The 25,006-nt window shown below is 43.0% G+C and overlaps 1 protein-coding gene across 1 annotated transcript; it reads left to right on the plus strand.

Moving 5' to 3' along the window:
- The first annotated feature begins 3,350 nt into the window (after positions 1-3,350).
- On the plus strand, positions 3,351-20,233 carry LOC119217576 (collagen alpha-1(XVII) chain). The gene is made up of 46 exons (XM_062564351.1): positions 3,351-3,402; positions 4,477-4,866; positions 4,976-5,023; positions 5,104-5,157; positions 5,264-5,311; positions 5,461-5,604; positions 5,678-5,776; positions 6,129-6,194; positions 6,294-6,374; positions 6,925-6,975; positions 7,093-7,254; positions 7,401-7,472; positions 7,570-7,614; positions 8,783-8,905; positions 9,002-9,304; positions 9,397-9,447; positions 9,529-9,555; positions 9,662-9,688; positions 9,786-9,848; positions 9,946-10,050; positions 10,126-10,188; positions 10,334-10,369; positions 10,457-10,510; positions 11,258-11,329; positions 11,568-11,630; positions 11,827-11,898; positions 12,369-12,404; positions 12,509-12,652; positions 12,770-12,865; positions 12,973-13,023; positions 13,213-13,239; positions 13,322-13,372; positions 13,592-13,663; positions 13,843-13,890; positions 14,963-15,097; positions 15,182-15,292; positions 15,377-15,472; positions 15,613-15,738; positions 15,877-16,005; positions 16,124-16,225; positions 16,489-16,587; positions 17,548-17,697; positions 17,777-17,926; positions 18,008-18,088; positions 19,369-19,413; positions 19,685-20,233. The coding sequence occupies exons 1-46, from the start codon at positions 3,351-3,353 to the stop codon at positions 19,729-19,731; spliced, it is 4,167 nt and encodes a 1,388-aa protein (XP_062420335.1). The 3' UTR covers positions 19,732-20,233.
- The last annotated feature ends 4,773 nt before the right edge of the window (positions 20,234-25,006 follow it).

Raw genomic sequence — 25,006 nt, forward strand, 5'->3', positions numbered from 1 at the left:
GGAACACTTCCGGTCGGGCTTTTATCAAAGTTGCAAACGTTTTTTTTTAAAATAAGAAGTATGGATGTAGTCGGACAATTTTAAATGATATTTAAATAAATATGTATGAATAAAAGGAGACAAAGTAATGTCCAACAGATTTTAGGTTAAGCTTGTATTGTCAATTATACACATGCTTGTATACACGTGGTATTACATAGCAATAGCAAATAAAAAAGTGTTGTCTGACTTTTATAACAATTTAAAAAAAAGGTATTTTAAGAAATGTTTATGATTAAAACTGTTTAATAATATACTGATAACATTTTGAAATCTTTGTTCACATTGTACAGAAATTGTTTGTTAAAGTGGCATTCATGAAGCTCCAAATGAATAAATATGTTTTTGCACACTATCAAATGTTGGAGGATGTAGAAGAATGTGGAGCCCATGACCCAATGATGAAAGCAGTATAATATTTATTCCTTTGCAGTATTATGAACTGGGTGTCTTCACATTCAATGTATGACATTTTTTCTAAGCTCTATAAGCTTTATGCTTTAATCATTCATCATTTGAACGTTCAGTCTCTGAATACCAGCTTTGTGTGTTTCTCCATGGATTGAGTTTCAATATTTCTATTGTATCTTTTTTGCACTATAACTTTTCATGAAATACAAATAGCCCACCTCCTGCAGGCCTTTTCAGGCATGTTAGGGCATTTTAGTGCATGCGAGCATGTCTTTTATTGTATCTCAGTGCATGTTAGTGCACATGAGCATCTCCCCGTGGTTAGCTGTGCCCTGTTCTCATTAGCACCGCTTCTGTCTCCATGTTCAGAGCCTTGTAGAGGCAATAGAAGTGCTCTGAATATTGAATGTAGCAGCTTCAAGTCTTAAAAAGTCTGAAAATAAGAAAAATAAGGATTATGGTCTTATGGTCTAAAAATGCATCATATATAATTATTACCCACCTCAGGCTTGCTGTTCAAACACAGTTGGGAAGTAACTTATTTTAGTACAGAACAACAGCCTCCATTTAGTACTATTAGTATTATGTTGTTTATTTTGTTTTAAATTCAAGTGATGCTGAATGATGTCATTCATCTGCAGATGTTCCAAGTATATTTATTATCTCTTGGTGCCCTGAAGCATGAAGGTTTAGATCAACTCCCATCTGCACTGACACATACCTGACTAATAGCGTTTAGCCCTGAGCTTCTTAATGCCACTCACCCAAACTATTTTCATTTATAAAGGAAAAAGATAACGTTTACTTCACATCGGAGGTGTTGAGAGGAAATCAAAGCAGGAATCTAACGCAGCTATATTTTCAAGGCAAAGACAGATGATCCACATTAATAGAGCGAGAGACGGGAGGAAAAGCACACCAGGCTGTGTTCCTATTGGACGGCTGTCACATCAACATTCCAAAACATAAAGAATTCATACATATGTTTTATTCCAGATGTCTGGACCAGGCAGTACGTGAAAGCTAGATAAAGCTGCACTCAACTAACTGAATCACTGGTGCTGAAGCTGTGATGGCTGTAGTTCCCTGGTCATTGGTTTGGGCAGCACACACACACACACACACACACACACACACTCTACGACATCTAACTACAACCACAGGTGTAACTCCCAGTAAGGAAGCGTGCAATCCAGTTGTGTTCTGTAGAGTCTGTTGAACTGTTGAACCAATATACGTGATGTACCTTCTCAGCTCCAGTGAGAATGAATAGGAAGTAGAGCGCCTCGCAGCCCCTGTGAAGCTCAAAGCATGTAAACACACTGGACTTGTGACTCCACACGGGAGCAGTCTGCTGCTGATTGTGATCCATGTCTCTGTCTTCTAACCTGCACGTAAAAGTTAATGGCCATCACTCTTTTGTCCATATTGTTTTCACTTTTCGTTCGCAATGACGATATTTTTTAAGCCATGGCCACATTTGTTTAATGTTTCAGACTCAGTCGTAGTCTTCACACTGGAGACAAGCATGTGATTATAGAAAGAAACCAATTTGATTATCAATAGAGTCATGCACACACGCTTTGTAAGCCTTTATTCGATTGATAGAGCCCCAGGCGTTCTTCCTGCAGAGGGGCTGGCAGGGGCCCGTTCCACTTTGTTGGGACTTGCCGCTGGAGAATGAGTCAGACACAAGCACTGCACGGCGTATTCCTTCAGCACCTGGACTTGACGCACTGCCATGTGCTGAACAAGACGCACTCATCGGGGTGGAAGGATTACTTCTGAACAACTAATCCAAAAGGTAAGAAAACTAAAAAATATTCAGCTTTATCAAATCAAACAGATCTATTAGCTGCTGTGTAATCTTTAGTTAAGACTGAACCATGACCTTCAAAGAACTAACGTGAGTCATAGAAGCCTAATCGTTGTAATTAACAGTAAATTACTGTTGTAGTCATTTGTGTTACACACAACGCTTGAGGCTGCTATGACACATTAGCTTTATTGATCATTAAATACATGCAATAACAAGAAAATAATGAATACGCATTATAAAGTTTACTCAGACAAACACTGTGAGGAGGTCAGACCTTAGAACATGAATGGATGATTGAATGGAATTGTGGTCATTATTTATTATCAGTACCACTATTGCATTTAGAACGGCAGAAACAGAGGAAATACGATCTTAAACAAAACATGCAAAGCCCACAGCCTTTGTGCTTACAGTTACTGGGGCACAGAGACTCACTCACTCATTTCTCCATCATTTCCATTTTTCAAGAGTGAGCCATCCGTTTTTCTACTCGTTCTTGTAGAGAGTTGCACGTGCTCAGTAGCAGTTAGACAAAGAATTTAAGCTAAAGTGCAAGCTAGAGTTCAAATAAATGCCAAAGCCAGATTGGATTGGCAGGTGAAACTTTGTATTATGCACTTTGAGAGGGAGGCGGAGGAAGGGGGCCTGTTTTTCAAAGGGCACATACATTTTATGAAATGGGGAGAGTCATAACAAGAGCTGACGGCATGTCGTTTACTACTGCTAAAAGTGGGAGCATGATGGGCGACGTTGTCGTGGACACAACAAGGAATCCAACAAAATACTTTCAAACTCACCTGCCCTGATTTGACTTTTAGCTTCTTTTAGTTGAAAGGCAAGATCAAGTGTGCATACTGTGACGCCCTTTCTATTCAGCTTCACGGGCGCGTAGGATTCTGAAGAACTTCTACCAAAAGAATCACGGCTACAAAGGAAAGAAATGTGACCCCACAAGATGAAAGTGTATTCCTCAGGAATAACCTTCTGCTCTGTGTAACCAAATTCCACTATTCCACAGTTGTAGGCCGTCACATTTCACACAGGATTCATGCTGCGTTTTCTTTGTGACAGCGAGCATTGGATGGACAATCTATTCAGAGCCACGGCTGTGGGAGGTGTTGGAAGCAGCACAGGTGAGATCTCACACGTGATGGCCTTTACATGCAGCAGCTAAGAATACACATATATATACATATATATACTGTATACATGGACCATGTTAATGTGATAGGAATTCATAACAGGCTGTAATGCAGATGGCAAGTATTAAGTGTCTTGACTGGCTCCCAAGTTGTAGCGGAGGAGCCGTCAGTGTTGTGTACCCGCAGCAGGATGCTTCCTCTGTGAAACTCATCCCTGACTAACATCCCAGAGGAAGAATGAATTATTCACACGCATATTTAGATTGTCCACCTACACATGGAACGGCAGATTGTGAATTTGTTTTATACACCCGGGAATTTACTTCTTCATGACACACCGAGGAGAGGGCCCTCGTAGAGAGCCGCAGGAGGACGTCTGGAGTCCAACAGGAAGTCATCAGCACTTGTTCCCTCCACTGCCAACTGGATTCTTCTGATTTGGGAAGACATGTGTGACAAACAAACATTTCTAGACCGCAGGCGATATTCAACAAAAAGATTTGATAAACCAACTAAGTTACTTTGAATAATGTGAATAATGTTATAATGGCTGATGAATGTCACATGAGGTGGATCATATTGTATGTCAATGTTATATACACAGCTTGTGTTCTTTTCTCAGACAGTCAGAAAACTCATTTTAAAGTCTATAGGCAATTATAATCATATTTTTCCACTGTAGGAAGATTGAGACAAGCTTCCAGATGTCAGCTCGTCTTTTTTTTATGAAGAACTAAGATCATTACAGTGGGCAGTGGCAGCAACCTTATAGAAGTCATAAATCAATCTGATACATTATGGAAGGATTCCTGTTGAATTAAAGCATGTTCAGGCAATATACCATACAAAAGGAGTTAGGATAGGTATTCACGCTATGGGTCACATATGAGCTTTGCCAGTGCAGTCTTGTAGAAACTGGATTCAACCGATTAGTCTTTAGCTAATCTTGGAGTACTTGATCTGCTGCTACAGGTGAGATGAAAAAAAAAGGATGTCAGAAACGATCACTGTACTTGATGGCTCATATCTGCCTCTTTTTTTTTCTTTTCCTTTCTTTCCCTTTAGGGTCTGGTGAGAGAACGGCATCAGGAAGCTCCAGCAGCACCGTTCTGATCACATCCAGCAGCACCTCTGGGTCAGGAGGCCTGGACCTCTCGACTCTACGAGGCTCCTCTGCTGCGTCCTCCGGGGGGGGGAGACTAGGCCCTTCGGGGGGCTCTGAAGCAGGGTTTGGAGCCTCCGGAGGAGGAGGCTCCTCTAGCTTGTCCTCTGCGAGTAGTGGCACAGAAAGGAAGAGGGAAGGGGGTCTTGGTGGGGCGACAAAGACCAGCTATGGTCCAGGAGGACACGGAGACTCCAAGAGAGGATTGTGCTCCACTGTCCCTCACTCACCTCTGAAAGAGAGGAAGAGCATGAGCACGGCCATGGCCGCCGCTCACTCAGTTGTCTTTTATGGTGAGTCGTAGGTCAGAGGTCAAGTCATTCATGCAGTTATGCTAAACTGTTTCTTTTGCGAAGGACGGCAAACTGAAGGCTCACCTGATACTTTGTCAACACTTTTCAGAGAGTTCAAGCCCAAACTCATCTCCAGAGTACAGCAGGAAGGAGTACGGTAAGGTCTACCTGGGTCTCAGGTTATCATCTGGAACGAGCAAACGCATTCAATCTTTCAGGTTTTTCTTTTTCTTTCAGGCCCTTCAAGTGCAACCTCAAGTAGTGCCACCAGAGGGAGAACTCAGAGCAGAGGTATACTGGCGTCTGTGTCACAGTACACATAGTACCAGGTCTGACCTGTACAGCACATGTTGTTATCAAAGCAATGTAATATGTACTCATGTTGTTGTTTGTGTAGAGAGTGAGATCAGAGCCAGGCTTCAGAGCGCTTCTCCACCAGCGCGCTGTGAGTAGGACTCTTCCATATACATCTGGATGGCGATCACGATGCAGGAGTGTAATCCTGACTTACTGACTTCATGTCTGTGCACTGTCTGGGACTAATGCATGCTGAGACATAGGGGACATATGTGTGATGTCAGCTCTGCCCCTCAGGGACGGAGCTGGATGACGTGAAACGTCTGCTGAGAGGAACCTGCTCCCCCAGCACCAGCCCCCCTCAGTCCCCTAACAACACGCTGCCCATCCCCAAGAAGGCCAGTGTGGAAACTAGGACCATGTCAGAGAGCGGCGGCGCAGGTTCAACTAATGAGCCATCAAGTCTCTCTGTGTTCATAAACATGTGATGAACCATTTTGTTCTGTTTTACTAGATCAGTATGATAGCATTTGGTCCGGAGGTATGAGCAGTAGCTACAGTTACAACACCAACCACAACAACCTGTCCTCTCTCACCGCCCTCCACCCGTCAGGTCAGTCATGTATGAAAAGCAGTAACATGTAGCCAGTACAAATATTGTTTCACCCCTCTCAGTCACACCTGAGCAAAGCGACTGTGTGACTTTTCACAAAGTGAAGCGCCTTGGTCCTGTGAGCCGTATTGACCTTGTTACTCTCACAGGCTGAAGTTTCTATGGGGGACTATTTTCACTGCAGACTTGGTTTCCATGAAAGGGTCAGACGTTTGGTGATTTAAAGCGTCAAGACAGATAGGGAGAGTGGGAGGCACTGAGGGACACTGGGGCGCAGGGAAGACACCGAGGACAGTAAGGGGTAATGGGTGCAATGGACTGATAGGACTTTGCTTTGTTCTTTCCTGTGCAGGAGTTCAGAACAACCTGACACCCGGCTTTCCCTCCATGCACAGCGGCCCTTCTGCTAGTAGCTCAGGTGATGCTCTTATTGTTGTGATGTGGCCCACTGCGATTTCAAATCCTCATACTTTGGCTCTGACAGGAGATAACTGTGTTGTTTCCCTCTCCGTCTTAGTTCCTGTGTATGGTGTCCAGAATAACCTGGCCAGTACCGGTGGTATGGTCCTCAGTCCAAGTGGAACCAACCCACAAATAGGTGAAACAGTGATGCTAAAAACAGAACGCATCCATGGAGGTCCTTTTCCATGGAGATCTTTTCCCACTGCGCTATTCAGCGCCTCCCTAAAGAGCAAAAAGACAGAGCCAGTGGCCAACTTTATATGAATGCTTTACTCTGTTTGAAATGTCAGAGTCTGGTCTACAGTCTGCATGTGTGTCTTTGAAATCTCACTGTGCAGGAAAAGGCAAAAAGCCAACTGGCCTCCACCTATATAATAATAACATGTTTTATAGGATAAATAGGGCTGTTAGTTGGGGTTTGTGTGTGTGTTTGTGTGTTTTATATTGATTTATTTCTTCACTAGTAACATATAAACGTATTTATATCTGACAAGTCAGAACATACAGCCAAAAAGAACCCTCAGTAAGTAAAGTAAAAGGGAGTAGACTTTTATGCTCAGATGACCCTTTTGAGAGGTGTCAATATTGAACCTGTCAGTTTCAATGAGTAGGTATTACAGTTACTGCAAAGAAGCTGTGTGGTGTCTTTGGAGTCGTGAATCATGAGCGTTCTTGTCTCCTCACAGTTTATGGTGTGCAGAAGAATGTTTCTGCCACTGGACTGAGCACCACTCCAGGTAAGGGGCTCATAGATGTGTGGTGAAAGAAAGTGATGTACACACTGTAACACACATGGTTGTGTACTGTAGTCACTGTGCCCATCCTTCACTAAGTGTGTTGTCTGTGTCCCACAGTGAGACCCAGCCGTCCCTTTAATGACGACCCCGCAGGCAAAGACTTTAGGTTTGTGCTGACAGAGAAGGAGAACGTTCCCGTCAAAAAGGAGACAGAGCGCCTGGTGATGACCAAAGACACAGGGAAGCAGTTCATGTCTGCTCAACCTGCTCTGACTTCTGGTAACGGTGAATGCTACCACATACTACTGCTTACACTACTAACACTCAGGCAGTGACCCCACTCCCTTGACTGTTGTCACTGCTGCTGTATTTCAATGTCCCCTAGATGTCTTCCTATGATCAGTGTTAACTGTTCTGTCTTGTAGCCACCTACTCGGGGGACTCCCTGAAGAGAGAGAAACAGACCAGCAGAGTGGAGGGAGGAACGGATGCTAAATGTAGAGCTATACGTATACAACTAAACTCTTTGGCCTTTTGGACTCATCGCATGAGTCTTGTTTGATGTGTAATTCTTTGCTCTTTCTTTTTTTATAGCTGCAACATTGAAAGCTGCTACAAAAGACAAAGCCACCTATGCAGGTCTGTATATGGCAGAGGTGGGAACAAGTCACTGTTATGCAAGTCACAAGCAAGTCTCAAGTCATTGCCCTCGAGTCCCGAGTCAAGTCGAGTCAAAGACAAAGCAAGTCCCAAGTCGAGTCCCAAGTCAAAGCCAACAAGTCTCAAGTCGAGTCACAAGTCGTACCACTTTATTTTCGAGACAATTCAAGTCATTTTATTATAGTGGGGACGGGGAACCCTGGGTGATGGTGCGCTGCCTCACAGACCTAGACTACGAAGGGAAGGGTAATGGTGGATCGACTGTGACTGTGTTATAGTACTGTAACGCTCACCCCAATGCTGCAGCGTAAATAAGGAGGCGATGACTGGCTTGCAACTCCGCTGCATTTATTTATATAAAACAACTCAACTTCGGTCACTGTTGGCCGTCACCACGCCGAACGAACACTTCCGCATACACGGCCCCCCAAAACTCGGGTTGTCTCGCGTAACTACAGCTGGTAACAGAGCATAACGTGAACACATGCAACATCTGCATAACTGATTAACTAATAACTTTAACTCAGCTCATTACACTACTTTAATACGGACGTTGACATAATGTTGGCGAGGATTTCCATCGGAGTCTGAATCCGGGTTCAAAAATCCAGATTTTTGTAACCATGAACGAGCTGTCTCGTTGATACGGTCAAATGGACTACAGTGATTGGATGTCGTGCAGGCAGCGCGCGCTCTCTGCGTACAGGTGGCGCACATTTTTTTGACAGATGCAGATAAACAGAGCGGCGCGGTGGTGTGAAAATGTTTTCCCCCAGTTTTCATGGGAAGTAGCAAGTCTTCTCGAGTCAAAAGGCTCGAGTCCAAGTCAAGTCACGAGTCATCGGTGTTCAAGTCCAAGTCGAGTTGCAAGTCTTTGTACGTTTTGTCGAGTCGAGTCTCAAGTCAACAAATTCATGACTCGAGTCTGACTCGAGTCCAAGTCACATGACTCGAGTCCACACCTCTGGTATATGGTGCCTCTATAACTAGTATCTGTTGTATGACCAGGTCAAAAAAGTCCCTTCCTGCCAGAATTGCTGAAAAAGGTGTACAAAGGACATATAAGAATCATGTTGATGGTGAAATTCACAGTCCATGTGGACAAATCTTTGCTAAGTGTCTATCTATTGGTGTTTTGGTTTGTCAGAGATCGGTAAAGACGAGTCCGGCTTTAGCTTCTGCTCCTGCTGCAGCTGGTGGAAGTGGCTGCTCGGCCTTGTGCTCAGCCTGCTGCTCCTCCTCGGCCTCCTCTTTGGACTCATCGCTTTGGGCAAGACCTGCATTCTCCAGCAGCATGTTATATACCCTCACAAGGGTCACTAAAGCTCCTCTCAACAAGTCCATCATCTTCTCTCTGGCCTCACAGGTGAAGAGGTGAAACGGAACAAGAACCGCCTTGATGCTCTTGAAGCCATTACTGGCACTGCCTCAGCCAGGTCCAGCCGACTGTCGGCCACCTCAGCCGTCAACATCATCGACCCACTGGACGCTTCATATATCAGCAGCAGTTCTTCCAGGTCCACCCTGACCCGGTCTGAAAACGGAATAAACCTGGGGGCTGTTGAGCACGGCGGGGGCGGAGGGAGCGGACCAGAACAAGACAGCGCAACCCTGCAGAGAGCCGTTGAGCGGCTGGTCAAGGCCGAACTCCGCTCGGATGCTGTAAGAGGTACAGATGAGTTCTCTTCACAGAATCTCTTCACATATTCTTCCTCAACGTATATGTAAATGTCACTAATCTAGATGTGTTTTCACCACCAGAAACACTTGCATTCTCGCTTAAAGGAGAGAAAGGAGATCCTGGACCTAAAGGCATGTTTGCACCAATCGAAAAATAATTTGGAAACTGATATTTTCTCGTTATCTGACATAAGAATGGTTGTGTCTCTACAGGTGATCCGGGGCAGCTAGGACTAAAAGGTGACGAACAGCCCTGCATATGTATTCAAAATGTCACAATTATAGATTCCCAGGAATAAAGGAAAAACAGGAAGCTGGGTAACGTCCATGAATTGCTCTTTTGCAGGTGATAATGGATTTCCCGGCCAGCCAGGTGAGACTGAGCAAAATATGATGAAGATGTTTCCTTCCCACAGAGGTGACCAACTAACTGCCAGCTGCTTCTGCCCTTTTATATCTCATTTCTTTAGGCCCCCCTGGGCAGATGGGACATCCAGGATTGGATGGACCAAGAGGACCAAAGGGAAGTGGAGGTAGTGTGAAGATGCCTGTCTCTGTTCTTTGAGGACAACCCCACAGTAGGAGTACGAAGAGAGACAGTGAGTGAGTCCCTCCTCCTTTGTGACCCAGGTGAAGCAGGTGCCGAGGGACCACCAGGACAGAGGGGGCGGGACGGGCCAATGGGCCCCCGGGGAGAGGTTGGACCACAAGGCTTTGGAGTGAAAGGAGACAAAGGTAGAAGATGTTTATGTTCCCATCGTTGAATGACAGAAAACGATTCATTGATTAAATGAAACGTGCTTTTGACAGGATCTCAAGGCGAGGCAGGACGTCCGGGTCTTGCTGGTGCTGCTGGTCTTGTGGGGCCAAAAGGTAAGGTTAAAGGTCATGTTGGAGTTATAGCCCCTACCGGATCAAATTAAAAAACCCTTGAAGGACATGTAAATTGCCATGTAAAGTCATGTGCCAAAACAGATGCCAAAATGCATTTCTACTAAGACTTCCTTGTTTGATTTAGGTCCAATGGGAGAGCAGGGTTCCTCAGGAAGCCCCGGTAAAGACTGACTACTGAAGATGAAGCAGTGTTATTTTTCCTGTTGACTGTCGGTCATGTGTTGCATCTGTAATCACTTGTTTGCAGGAGCTCCAGGTCCAAAGGGTTTCCCGGGTGAGGCAGGAGCACCAGGCCCTAAAGGTACCTTTATTGGTTTATCTTCTTTTTCTTTCACGAAAACAAAAAAAAACGACTAAATTAGTTCAGTTTAATAGCTCCACTTCAATCCACATGAGCTATGTCTCTCCTGAGTCGTCCCTACTGGGAGTAACTTAGTAAAACACGCTCCTTGACAATGGCTTCTAAATATAAAATGTTAGATTTGTTTTAAATGAGAGTACATTTACCAGAATACATTGAAATGTGATAGAAATTACATTTTCTTCTTCTTGACACATGGTGACAGATCTTTTTATAAAAACAGGGGAATGTTTTGATCATTAATAAAATGAGATATTTAAATAATTTAAAGTTGAAACTCAATTTAAAACATGTAAATTACAAATACAGATAAAAAATTCAATTTAAGAATATCATGGGAATTTAAGCGAATATTTTCCACAAATGCTGATTTCATGAAATGAGGACCCTTTATTGTTAAGATATGATATTGTTGAAGAAAATCACCACCATATCAACAATTGACATGAAATATAACGGAAATATGGAATGACTCATAAACTAGAGAAAAGAGTCAAAATAAAACTATGAATATGGAAAAAACAAATGAAGACGTCAAACTAAAGGAAAAAATGTAATGAAATGGTAAAGTTACATGTCTTAGCCCAACGATTGATAAGGTTGTTGCACTATTAAGCAATTTTATTATGTAAAGAAATCTCTTTTTGAGTTCAGAACAATTGTCTTAGAGCTGTATTTTTTACACAGGTGATCGAGGAACACCGGGGCTTACAGGAAACAAAGGAGAACAAGGAGAGAGGGGACCGCGTGGACCTGCAGGTGAGTTATAGAAAAAATATATATCATTAACAATATGAGTAATTTAGTGTACTTTATCTTTATCAAGGCAGAAAACCTTGACTACAAGTAGCCCTGATGGTTACAGTGTAAGCTAACATTTAAAAAAAATTGACAAAAATAACAATGATAATAATAATAATAATACCAATGTAAATTCCTTTGAATTAGTTGTCATTGGGTAGAAAGATTTATAATTTTCTTGTTTTCTTGGTTCAAGGTGAACCTGGACAAACTGGACCACAGGGACCAGCTGGAGCAAAGGGTTCTAATGGTATTGCAGGTGAGGAAAAAGCTTCACAAGGGTACTGAAATATATCAATGAGCTAGATTTTAGAGGAATTTTAAGACATATGCATCTTACCTCATCACCCCTGTATTTATTCTGCATTATGTCATGGCCCCCAGAGAAAAATCCAGGATTATTTAGAGGTGCTGTTGAGGTAAAAATTGCGCTGTAATCCGGAGTATTTATGCAGGGGACACAGGTTCGATGGGACTTCCAGGAGTAAGGGGACAGCCGGGAATTCCTGGAGATGTTGGGCCACCAGGTAGGCTACCCCCAGCAGTTTGTGCAGTTGTCATGTATTTATTCAATACTATGTTGAAATGAAAATGATCTTTTATGCAAAGCATTATGAAGATTCATGAAAGCTAACTCATTAACTCTTCTCAAATGAGAGTGGTAAGGCTACAAATTCTAGTATGTGTAACTTTGCTACCATTGGGTACTTGACAAAAAACACGAAACTGACGCCAGTGGTCTTGGGGAATCTCTAAGATGAAAATAATTAAAGTGGTGGAACAACTGCGTGACTTCCAGCATTTCTGGATCACCTTTAGTGTACCCAAAGAAAGCTCGCATACACACTTCAAAATTCAAAACACATGTTTGTGATTCAAGTTGTGTAAACGACAGGTAACTTTTCTTGCCAAAGTTCTAAAAAACTAAGGTATGTGTGCCTGTATCTACTGTATAATGAAAAGTCGAATCATATAATAACATATAGATGTCTTTCAGGTCAACCAGGATCCCCTGGTAATGTCATCGCTCCAAGTGAGAACATGGACAAAGCAAAACTTTCTCCTAGACAATTAAACCTTAGAATACATGAAGTCTAAAATGCAGCTTTCGTTCAGCTCTTGCTTTTTTACTTCTAGTTGGTTCCAATACTGTCACAATACCCGGACCCCCAGGGCCTGCTGGGCCTGCTGGGCCAGCTGGGCCTGCTGGACCTCCAGGTCCTGCTGGAACCCATGGTCTGTCTGGTCCTGTTGGCCCCGCTGGTATCCCAGGACAACCTGGTAAACCCAAACTCTTGACTCGTATTAAGCATCTGGAAACCAAAATGGACTGAGGGATGTGAGGATTGTTGATACATCTGTGGTTTTCTGTGATGGCACATCGATTTCACAATGCAGGACCTAAGGGAGAACAAGGAGAGAAAGGAATAGGAATTGGTTTACCTGGACCCAAAGGAGAGAAAGGAGAACCTGGCAGCTTTGTGCCAACCTCAGGTTGGTGAAGGACATCTTATGGAAAACAAATGAATCAAGAAAGTCATATTCAGCTTTTAGTGTCTTTGTTTGGCCTCTTTAATGTGTTCCTCCTTGGTTTACCACAGAAACCTTTTTTGCTGGACCCCCAGGACCCCCTGGACCGCAGGGTCCAGCAGGTAGGTTTGACAAACCAGATGCTCTGCTTCTGACAACAAAAGTATTTTTCAACATCGGTCAGAGGACTGTATGTATGATGCATTTATGTAAACATAATTGTATTGGTGAATGTAGCAGATCAATGGACACTCTTCTTAGAATTCCAGTGGACAGTTACTTTCTTTCATCTTATCTTTCATTATCCTTAGGAGTCAAAGGACCACAGGGTTACCAAGGTGAGAATTTTGGATAGAGTAGATTACCAACCTTTTAAACGTTTAAAAGAAACATATTTTAATTTATTTACAATTGTTTCAGGTGAACCAGGTCAACCGGGCCTTCCAGGGAGTCCAGGGGAACCAGGGGTTGGTATGTGGAAAACTTTTAGATTAAAGATTATTTTAGATTGATACTGTTGGGAGTACAGCTTTATGTAAGAATATGTTTTATTTTTTAATTTTCTTTTAATATTTGTTATGTTTTCTAAAGCTTTCATCCAATCTTGCAGTTTAATTGGCAGGATTCCAAGAGTCAATGATGAACCTCCAAGATTTCTACTAGATGTTCAATCAGTGTTTTTCATGTCAGGTGTCCCAGGTCAGCCAGGACCCATGGGGCCTCAGGGCCCAACAGGCCCAGAGGGGCCACAAGGACCTCAAGGTAAACTCAGGCCAATGTTCTGATCCTGTCTTACAGAGCTGGTATCAATGCTCTACTTGTATGTGTCTTGTTATAAGAGATGGAGATGGAGTCATTGTGAATTGTAAAACACAATCCTTTCATGTTTCTTCTGCCTGTCAATCCCTGTGTCTCCTTTACCATTTACCTGTTCCTTGCAGGTTATGGAGGACCCCCTGGTGCCCCAGGAGTCCCTGTGCTCAACAATGGTAAGACCAACATTAATATTACGTAAAAAAATGCATTGATAAAAAAACAAAACTTTTAGAAGGTCTCCATGACGGTGAGTAACCAGAAACTGCAGTCAATCATCCACTGTGTAGCATTATGTGGGAATGGAATATAATACAATTAACTATATATTTTTAGGATATTATCCCCATAAACTATGGATTGGTTTATATTTTCATTAGCTTAGAATTACATGTTTACATTTGAAACTCGTCCAGCTGCCGTGTTTCTAGCCTCAATGCAAGATGGCACCATTCCTTTCATAACACATCTTCAAGAATCTGTAACGTATCACTTGGACTCTTCTGATGGATGAATAGGTGTTTTAAGTTGTGTAGGTTGTTAGGGCTTCTCATGTCCACTCAAAAGCATTCTGAGATTTTCTGGAAGGAGTAAATTCCCATAGCAGCTATTTGCAAGGAAACACCAGTCTGTATTTGCAGAAGTCTTTTCTGGCACCCATGAGGAATAAAGGAGGCGTGAATCATTTCAAAACATGGAAGTGACCTTTTGTTTGTACTTAACTAAAATGACCAAACTTCATGCCATTCAAAGTTTGTGTAGCTTCTTATTGGGCTCTCTTATACATACATTATATTCAACTGCTTTGATCCTGACATGATTGACAAGGCATCATATATTATCAAATGAAGACCACTACCTCTATGGTCCACTACTCGTCTCTATTTAACAACTACAAGCATACAAAACAGAAAACACGCATTATGGGAAGATCAAGAACAGCGATGCCGACAATCAAAGATCAAAATTAAAATGATCAATAAAGCTGCAACTCTTCCAACAAAAGTCCAATATCACTTTTTAAATGCAGTTAATGAAAGTCTTCTACAATTTTAACCATAATTTTACTCCAACGAGTACTCCAAAGATTTATTATTGCAATCAGTTGTGATTGAAAAGCACCTCTGCATTAGCTTAACCAACAAGCATGAATAATAAGTAATGCTATTAATTGAGCGTTAATTATATGTGTAGGTGATTGATATTTCATTTTTTTGTTACATGACACTATTTGTGGTGTTGTACCAGGTGGTTCATCCAGCCCTGGAGCCCCAGGCCCACCTGGACAACCTGGACCACCTGGACCACCTGGATCACCCGGAAGAGACGGAAGTGGGTCTGGATCAACTGACGTTGGCCAGTACATAGCAGATTACCTTCAGAGTAGGTGATTCTTGTATTTACTTTGGTTCATGCGCATTTTTCTCTGTGATCGAATTAATTAGACAATATTGTCTTGACATGCAGGTGATGGTATCAGGCAGTACCTGGCTGGACCTCCTGGACCTGCTGGTCCTCCAGGAGCCCCAGGGACTGCAGTGGATGACTTGGCCAACCAAGTTATTGCCTACATCCAGGGTATGACCATAAATCATTATACAGGAGCTCTGTGTGAGACACCGACAGCTTTTCTAACTTTCCTAATAACTTTCACCTCTTCAGGTTCAGGTAGAGGATATGATGGGACGCCTGGTCCTCCCGGTCCTCCAGGTTCACCCGGCTCCATCTCTGTTAATGATGTTATCAACATATTACAACGTAAGTCTCATTTGGAGCTTGCTAAAATACTAAATTGAATGGCAAAGTCGCCACAGTTGAAGGGTGATGGTTTGATACCCTGCTCTTGGAGCAAAGCATGTGAGACTGTTTGTCAGAGTCGGTCAATCGTTTGCGTCCAGGAGAGGACGTAAAGAGATACGTGGCTGGTACTCCTGGTCCACCAGGACCTCCTGGAGCTCCAGGCCCGGGCAGCTATGGATTTAACACCCAGGAGGTAGCTGAACGGGTCCTCGTCCTCATGAATGGTGAGTGTTACTGTATGGCACCAGAAAGAAAGGTAGGGGTTGGGGGGCGGAACTCATTCGTCATGTTCACATAGTCTATACTGGTCATTGGATATTGTAGCATTTTTAAGCCAAAGTTCATTTTCATTGTCCAACTAGGAGTCTATCAGGGGCCTCCTGGTTCCCCTGGTATCCCTGGTCCACAAGGTCCACCTGGACCTGCAGGTCCAATTGGCCCACCAGGATTTGGGAACTACATCAGTTCAGACATTCGTGACTACCTGCAAAGTGAGTCTGACCAACTGTTATTAGCTCCGTCAGACAAAATATACAACAAAAAAAAGTATAAAATGACAATGTAAATTAGTATGACATACATTTTGTCATATGTTCCCTTGTTCAAAAGGGGTTGCCTTCAGAGACCAACCAGGCCACCCTGGTCCCCCTGGCTATGGAGAATATCCCAACGGAGAGACACTGAAGGCAGAACCACAACATTATACCAAGAGTGAGTTTACATCCCTGATTTAAAACCCAGGCAAGTTAGAAAAGATAACTGTACTCCTCACTGTGTTTGCTTAAGGACATGGGTAAGGTCAAACAAAGAATACTTGTCATCTGTTTTCTGCTATATGGCTCTAAAGGTATTGTATAAAACCCTATTTTTGTATCAACCATTCATAAATATTGCTTTAAGCATTTAATTAAATCAATGTCAAAAAATACTACCACAGAAATGTCAATTCATTAGTCATTCTGATTCAACCCCAGGACACAAGGGAGAGCCTGGTGTTGCTGGTCCCAGAGACTGGAACCAGGATACTGAAGACTACACCCAGATGGCTATCAAAGTAACTGATTACATCAAATGTAAGTGACCGTACATCAAATGGAAGTCTTCATCCTTATCACATCACAAACGATTTCTCTTTTAATACATTACTAGTGTGTTTCCCGTTCGGGGAGTGGTTCGAACTGAATAGCTTGGACCCTTGAGCTTGTTACAGCGTCATCGAACCGCTCTCCTCTCAGAATAGTTTAGTTGTATTGCTATTGTGTTTAGTAACCCACTGTCAATGTAAAGGCCTACTGTGGACAACTTGGTGGACTTTAAAGGTTTATTATGACTCAATGTGTCACATGTCCGAACTGTAGCAACTTCAACACTGCCCGTCCTTTTGGTGAAAAGAGATGGGAAATAGATTCCTCATACCCTTGAGTCTGATTTAAAAAGTGTAAAGACTGCTCACACATCACTGATAAAAAGTTTCACCACTGAGTTGATCATCTGAAATAGAATCTTGGATTCGAGTGATTTATAGAAGCAGTGCTAAATGCTCAGACGAGTTGCTCACAGACATGGAGTTAAAAAGCCAGGATGGAAATACTTGCTTCTCTAAACGCTTGCTAGTTTTAACTCTTGATAAGACCTCATTCCCAACTCTTATGAAATACACATACACAGTTTTTTCCCTGTTCAATTGGACTTTTGATCTTTCAAGAGGGCAATAGTCTGACATGTTTTGAAAGGGACACCACCTGCTCTAAATGAGGATTATCCAGTGCTATTTGCTAAGATGAGTGGCTCACAGGCATGGAGTTAAAAAGCCAGCTGTGGACAGATGAAGTAGGAATAAGGGGCAAGGATGGAATGAAACCTCTTCATGTTAGGACACACAGGAATCCTTCATCGGAAAGCTGTTCTCAAAAATAAGCGTTTTAGACAAAAGACAAGTATGAACCAAAATGTCCCCACATGTGTCCTTTTCAAGAAGTCTGTGGGACTTGATTGACAGTCACACAGAGAGCTTTGCTTGGTTGTCCCTGCAGCCCGCGGCCTCCTGCAGGACATTGTGAGGGAATACAGCAGTCGTGTGTTCCAAGGACCCCCAGGACCGCCTGGACCCACGGGGCCACCTGGAGACAGCCGGTGGTTTGGTTCCCATGCAAACGCCACAGATCTGCTGGAATACATCAGATGTGAGCCTGTGTGCAATGACGTTACAGATGTCAAATCAAGAGGTAGACCACTGGTTGACTCTACTCTGCTTGTCCCCAGATCACGGTCTGCTGCGTGACTCGGATCGAGACCACAATGATCGCACCATCCAAGGGCCGCCGGGACCACCTGGCCCCCCGGGTCGACCCGGATACAGCCAGCTGTTTGGTTCCCATTCAAACATCACAGATATAGTGGAATACATTAAAAGTAAAGTTGTTACTGGGAAGAAGGATGACGTCGTTGAGAGATGAGGGGATTTCTGATAACAACTGAACCTGTCATCCACAGCACAGGGAGCCATTGTGGGGCAGCCTGGGAGACCAGGACACAAAGGAGACACAGGATACCCAGGGCCCAAAGGAGAGAGAGGTAAATAGATACAACATGTTCATAGCTGAGTACAAAGTGGGTACAGTGATGCAGTATTCCACACAATATTTCAGCTGCTAGAGCCTTTGTTCAGGTTGTTGAGACTCCGCCTCGCCAACTTTTCCCTAAACATCATGAAACACGTGTACAACAACGTTCCTTGAGGGACCCATTCTTCTCAAACATTTTTGTTTATTGTTTATTATTAAAAGAATCCCCATTAGCTGTCACCAAAGTGGGTCGAGCTAATCTTCCTGGGGTCCAACAAGAAGGAAAATCACTTAATGATAACTACAAGCAGTAAAACATTGTAACATTATAAACATCATCAGAGATATTTCAGAATAAGTTATTATAGTATTACTTTAATTATTTCATTCATTGAGTTAATATGTCCATTCCCTACTCACAAATTTAAATAGTGCATTCTCAGATGTACTTGAAAAAGACTTTCATAATCATTTTCACATATCTTCAGTGGGCAAATATTCCAATCTTTGACAGCACGATAATTAAGTGTTTTTTGTTATATAACAAAACAGGTTGAGAAGAAAAGACAATGTTTCTGAAAAATGTAGTTGTATTGAAAACCAGCCTGTTCTCTACCGTTAACCATGAGAGTCGACGGTGTATACTGATCGTGTTTGTTCTTATGGGACAATGTAATACTAACCTGGCAGCTCTGTTTTGGGCAGTTTGTAATTTCTGTAATTGACATTTAGATGTAGATGACCATACAGGTGCACAATAATCTAGGTGATATAAAATTAGAGATTCAGCCACCTGTCCCACAATGTGTGTAGGGACATAAGAGAGACATTCCCTCACCAAAGAGATACCACAACCCATCTTCTTCACTATGGTGTCAATATGTTCTCCCCATGACAGCTGACTATCTATTATTGTACCTAGTAAATTTACTGCTACTTGTTCTATAGGTTCCCCAGACAAGTGCAAATTCATCTTTGGTGTAGATGACAGTTTATGACACGATCCCAAGATAATTGATTTGGTTTTCGAGATGTTCAGTACCAACTTATTTTGTTTTATCCAATCAAAAACCATATTTAACTCAGCTGATAAAACATTGCCCAGTTCACTGATAATTTTTGCAGCAAAATATAACATGGAATCATTAGCATACATTTGTACAGTTGCTTAAAACAATACTGATGGAAGATCAATTGTGAAGATGGCGAGTGGTAGACTTTGTTTACCATAAGTTTGTACTAACAACTGGTTGTTCATGTTATAAACTAATCTACTCTGTGTGGACACAGGTGAACAAGGCCGTCCTGGGCTGCAAGGACTCAAGGGACAGAAAGGTGAGGGAGGTCACTTGTCAACTTGTTTTGATGGTTGATGATTTGGCCCTGGATCCTGTTACCAAACAGGGAATTTAGTTAAATCATGACAGCTGCATCATGACATCATCGACAACATCAAGAATCTAGTCTCATGAATAGTTCTATTTAGTAACAAATGTATTGGTCATGCATTGATCAATATGTTTTTTAAAAGTAAAAGTTGTTCATCTCTTCTCTGCTAAGTGGGAAACTTTGATTTCATTATATCCATCCGTATGCTGTGTTCCAGGAGAATCATCTGTGAGGAACAGGAGGAGGCGAGATGCTGCAGACTGACACAGTTCCTGACATGGAGTCACTGAGACACAAGCTTGGATTTCTATATTTCTGACTGCGCTGTGGTTCATGAGTAAGAGCTGGTTCCACTCATCTGGGGGGAGGAGTCTCTCTTATGGTTTACGCCAGTCTGCGCTTTATAATTCTTTCTCTATTTTTAATTTTTTATGATTGTGCATGAGACTAAAATGTAGTACAGAGGAAACATTTTTTATTTACAGCACTATGAACATCAATATGACACATCTACTCTAAGAAAACAGACATTTATTTTAATAAACACATCATGATTTTGATATGGATATCATAGTTTTCATTTAGAACGTCATCCATTGACCCTTTTTGTGTGTAGAATCAAACTAACGGACAGAGCAGTACTGAAGGAGTGAACACGGTGCTTCCATAGAAGGAGCTGCTGAGGAAGTTCTGCAGGAGCTGCAACATTCTTCCGCTGGTTTAGTTGTTAAATACCTTTTAGTAGCCAATCAGAAAGAAAAGGAGACGATGCAGCGAACCAATCACCAGTCTAGTTCCTAAGTACATCAACACGGCGTCATTGCAATACATCAGCCCGCATAAACCAAAAGCTGGGAGCTCATGTCGTCTTCGTTTCTTCAGTCACACAGCAGAACACATTATATGTTCATTATGAAGGCTATTAGCTAGCGGGACCATGCAAACAGTTTTTCAATAAGAAGATGGAAGTTGGAAATGGAAATTCAAGTTACATAACTTCCGGAGTCAATGAAACATGCATCTCTTTTGCTTGGCTATAACTGGTTGGTAGCTAAAGAAAGAAAAGAAGACCCACGGACGCTCGTCTCTAATGCATGCTGAATGCCTTCTGGAGAAACGCCTGAAAGCAGGAATCGTGTCTGCAGGAAAAGGTTCCTGAAACCCGCATCTCAAGCGCTACTCATCACAAGCTAAACGTCTAAACACACCAAGGAGGATTTCATCTAATAAACTGAATCATTTCTTCAGCAGGACTCACCTCAACAAAAGGATCCGTCTCCTTTTCCCAAATGCATTCTATGTTATCATCACATAGAAATCACAAAGAAATCAACTATTTGTTTAAGCTGTATAATTATTATTTTTTTAATTCAAATGTACAGAAGCCTTGAGAGGAAGTCTGATCTCAGTGTTTATGTGCCTCCAAGTGTGGAGGTTGGTGGAAACCTTAGTACCTTATCGTGCGTTTCCACCGAGCGGTACGGTACGGTACGGGTCGGGTCGGTACCCTTTTATTTGTGTCTCCACTGAGAAAAGTACCAAAGATCCGCACCGTACCGTACCACTTTTTGGGTACCCTTCCGTTGGGGTACCTGGCACAGTTGTTTGGTACTAAAGGGTGGAGCTAGACTCACTGCAGAGCGTTGATTGGTTGAAAGAGTGTCGTCATTTGCGCGTGCCGCAAGGGGAAAGACAACACACGAAGGAACACCGCGCAGCATTTACTTTAACAGCCACATATCGAAACGCAAGAACAGGATCGGCTGTATGTCCTCCATTGTTGTTTGCGGTTAGCTTTCAGTGTTCGCGCGATCGAATGACGTCAATCTACTTTCCGTCCAATACCACGCCTATCAAGTAAGGGTACTGTTGGCGGTGGAAACGCTCGCCAAATCATGGTTAACAGACCCAACCCGTACCGACCCGACCCGTACCGTACCGCACTGCTCGGTGAAAACGCGCCATTAGTATCGCTTAGAAACCAGTGCTGACTGTCTACTCACAACACTTAGTTACAAAACAGCCTGGATCACCACCATACCTCATCTTTTCAGGGCCTCCGTATGAATGTCTACATAAGAAACAAAGGTTCCTGTAAATGATGAATTTCACAGCCAAACAAAATTAATTCTACAGGCAAACAACTATTACTCACAGAAGGGCTTCTTCACGGCAACACTGAAAGTGAAATTATCCTTCAAAATATCTGTAATAGTTTGAAAATATGCCGTTTGCGCGTCTGCTAGAAGCCTGTGGAGTGGACAGTGGGGATGGGGTAGAACTTGGAGATGCGGCTCTGGCTGGACGGGTTAAGGCACTCTGATTCGCCGCTCATCTTAAAGAACACTTCCTGTTCCTGCAGCTTCCTGGAAAACTTCTCCTCCAGGGCCTGCAGGTAGACATGCAGACATCCAGTTGTGTGTTAGTCAGAAGAGGCATAGCCACAGTACTCTGGGCAGGTTAACATTGGGCACTGATGCGATCGGGACTCCTCAAGTAAATCACACTTCTTAAACAGAATAAGACAGCAGGGGGTTTGGGGGCACGTAGTTGTAGAGCAACCTAACCAACAGTCTGAATGCCATCCCATAATATATGGTAAGAGGAGGTTATGTGACGGTGCTGAGCCGTGTTTATTGAGTCAGTGACAGTCTGATGTTGGTTCCCCCGAGAAAAGTCCGCTGTACAAAAACGAAGCTCATTACCAAAAACACAACATTGCTTTTACACTGTAAAATATATATGGTTGAAAAAAATATCGCCCAAGTTAACGGTTTCCGACAATTTTTCAGTACTGGTTTTTTAACTGCTGCTTGAACAGCTGGTGTTTCTCCTGCAGATGGCGCTCTATCCTCTCCAACCTCTTTTTCTGCCTTTATCTCTACTGCCAAAAGCTATCTCGACTAATCCACATGAGAGTTTAATTTTCTAACGTCAAAAACTCTTCTTCTCCAACCTCGAACTCCCCAGTCCTCCTCCCCCCTCCATCTTTCTTCCAAGAGACTTTGTCAGCTATTTAACCATGAAAATTGCTGACATACGCTCCTCTTTTTCAAACCCATCTTCCACTACTTATGTCTCACCGACTTGACCTCTAATGCCCTTACTTCCCTCTTTCACCCCTGTCTCCTAACGAAGTTCTCACCTTAGTAACCTCTGCCCGTCCGACCCCCTGCCCTCTCGACCCCATTCCATCCCATATCCTACAATCTATCGCTCTTGACCTTCTTCCTTTCCTCACCTGTCTCATTACCAATGCACTGTTGTCTGGCTGTTTTCCCAACTCTCTGAAGGAGGCAAGAGTTAACCCAGACCACCAGTCAGGACCCCTGGCGGGTCATTCCACAGAGACTGCTCTCCTTGCTGTCTCAGAGCCGCCTTTCTCTTCTCTGTCCTCATCCTTCTGGACCTTTCTGCTGCATTTAACACAGTAAAACACCAGATCCTCATTTCTTCCCTTCAGGAACTCGGTGTCACAGGCTCTGCTTTCACATAAAGAAGACTTCCAGGACTGCCATTTTTCATCTACGTAATATATCGAAAATCAGGAACTTCCTGTCTCAAAGTGATGCAGAAAAACTAGTTCATGCATTTGTTACTTCTAGACTGGATTACTGTAATTCTTTGTTATCAGGCTGCTCTTGTAAATCGCTTAAACCTCTCCAGCTGATTCAGAATTCTGCAGCACGTGTATTAACAAGAACTTAGAAATGGGATCATATAACTCCTGTATTAACTTCTCTGCACTGGCTTCCTGTTAAATCAATAATAGAATTTAAGGTACTTCTCCTCACCTACAAGGCACTTGCTGGTGTGGCACCGTCTTATCTTAAAGAGCTTGTTACACCGTATTGCCCTACAAGGCATCTGCATTCCGTAGATGCTGGGCTACTTGTGGTTCCTAGAGTTTTGAAAAGTAGGATGGGGGCTAGAGCCTTCAGTTATCAAGCTCCTCTTTTGTGGAACCAGCTTCCACTTTCAGTCCGAGGGGCAGACTCGTTCCTCTTTGATATTGCTTATAGTTAGGGCTGGCTCAGGTTAGCCTGGACCAGCCCTTAGTTAAGCTGCTCTAGGCTTAGACTGCCGGGGGACTTCTTAGGACACACCGAGCCCCTCTCTCACGCTCACACTCTCACTCTCTCCTTCCACAATCATCCATGTTTTATTAATGTACATCACTAATTAAGCTTCTTTCCGGGAGTTCTTTGTGCTTTCTCGCCTAGCAGGTCTCTGTGGATCATAGTTTCGTGCGGACCCCGGTTCTGACTCCTGGTAGGGCTCTGCTGACACCTGCTGCTGCCATCATCATTACTTTAAATATGATTCATATTACTGTCATCATAAACCAACATATTTCTGTTCTCCCTCCCCACAGAAGCCTCTGTGAATGGTGGTTCGACCTGATGGTGGTTGTCCCTGCAGTGGTCCTGCCATACACCTGTTCTGCTACTTGCAATTACTTGTATCATTTCTGTTAGAGAAATTGAATGTATTGTACATCTTTTACATTGTTGATTCTGTACACATGACATTTATTGCAGTCTGTCCATCCCGGGAGAGGGATCCCTCCTCTGACGTTCTCCCTAAGGTTTCTTCCCTTTTTTCCCCATTGAAGGGTTTTTTCATATTTTGGGGAGTTTTTCCTGTGCCGATGTGAGGGTTTCTGGACAGAGGATGTTGCATGTCTACAGACTGTAAAGCCCTCTGAGGCAAATTTGTAATTTGCGATTTTGTGCTATACAAAATAAAATGAATTGAATTGAATTGCTTTCTCCCTTCTCTCATTCTACCTTGATGGCCGCACCTACTGGGTAACCTGGAGAGGATCTGTCGGAACCTTGTCCTCTTACTACTGGAGTTCCTCAGGGCTCTATCCTGGGTCCCTTCCTCTTCTCTATCCATGTCATTTGCATGGTTTCTCCTACCACAGCTATGCCGATGACAACAAACTAATTCTCTTCTTCCCTCACTCGGACACTCAGGTGGCGGCACGGATTTCTGCCTGTCTGACTGACATCTCTCAGTGGATGTACGCTGAAAATCAACCCTGATAAGACAGACTACTACTCTTTCCGGGAAAAGACTCTCCCACCCAGGACCTTACTGTTAATTTCGACAACTCTGCGTTAACGCCAACTTTCACTGCAAAGAACCTCTTGACACTTGACAGCCAAATCTCCCTGACTCCCAACATTACAGCGACAACACGATCCTGTAGGTACACACTCTACATCAAAATGATTGTCTAACCACCACGTATAGGTTAATGGCCATCACTTGATTGTCCATACTTGCTTACACTTTTCATTAGCAGTGATGATATTTTATAATGGTCCCATTGTTTTTATGTTTAGGGCTAAGGACTTACTTGGTTTAGTCTTCACACTGGAAACATGAATGTCATTATTGAAATAACCCAATTTGATGAAAAGAGTTGTGCAAGACACTTTGAATGTCTTTAATAATGAAAAACCCCTGGGCTTATTTCACTTCGTTGGGACTTGTCCCCTGAAGAATGAGTCAGGCACACGCACTGCAC

This window comes from Pungitius pungitius, chromosome 9 (assembly GCF_949316345.1).
Source record: "Pungitius pungitius chromosome 9, fPunPun2.1, whole genome shotgun sequence".
NCBI lineage: Eukaryota > Metazoa > Chordata > Actinopteri > Perciformes > Gasterosteidae > Pungitius > Pungitius pungitius.

Excerpts from the sequence above, each read along its gene's own strand:
- LOC119217576 (XM_062564351.1), top strand. The coding sequence starts at position 3,351 with ATGGACAATCTATTCAGAGCCACGGCTGTGGGAGGTGTTGGAAGCAGC. Across the intron at positions 10,051-10,125 it reads TGGAGTGAAAGGAGACAAAG|GATCTCAAGGCGAGGCAGGA; the intron begins GTAGAAGATGTT and ends TGCTTTTGACAG. Across the intron at positions 13,373-13,591 it reads TCCAGGGGAACCAGGGGTTG|GTGTCCCAGGTCAGCCAGGA; the intron begins GTATGTGGAAAA and ends TTTTCATGTCAG.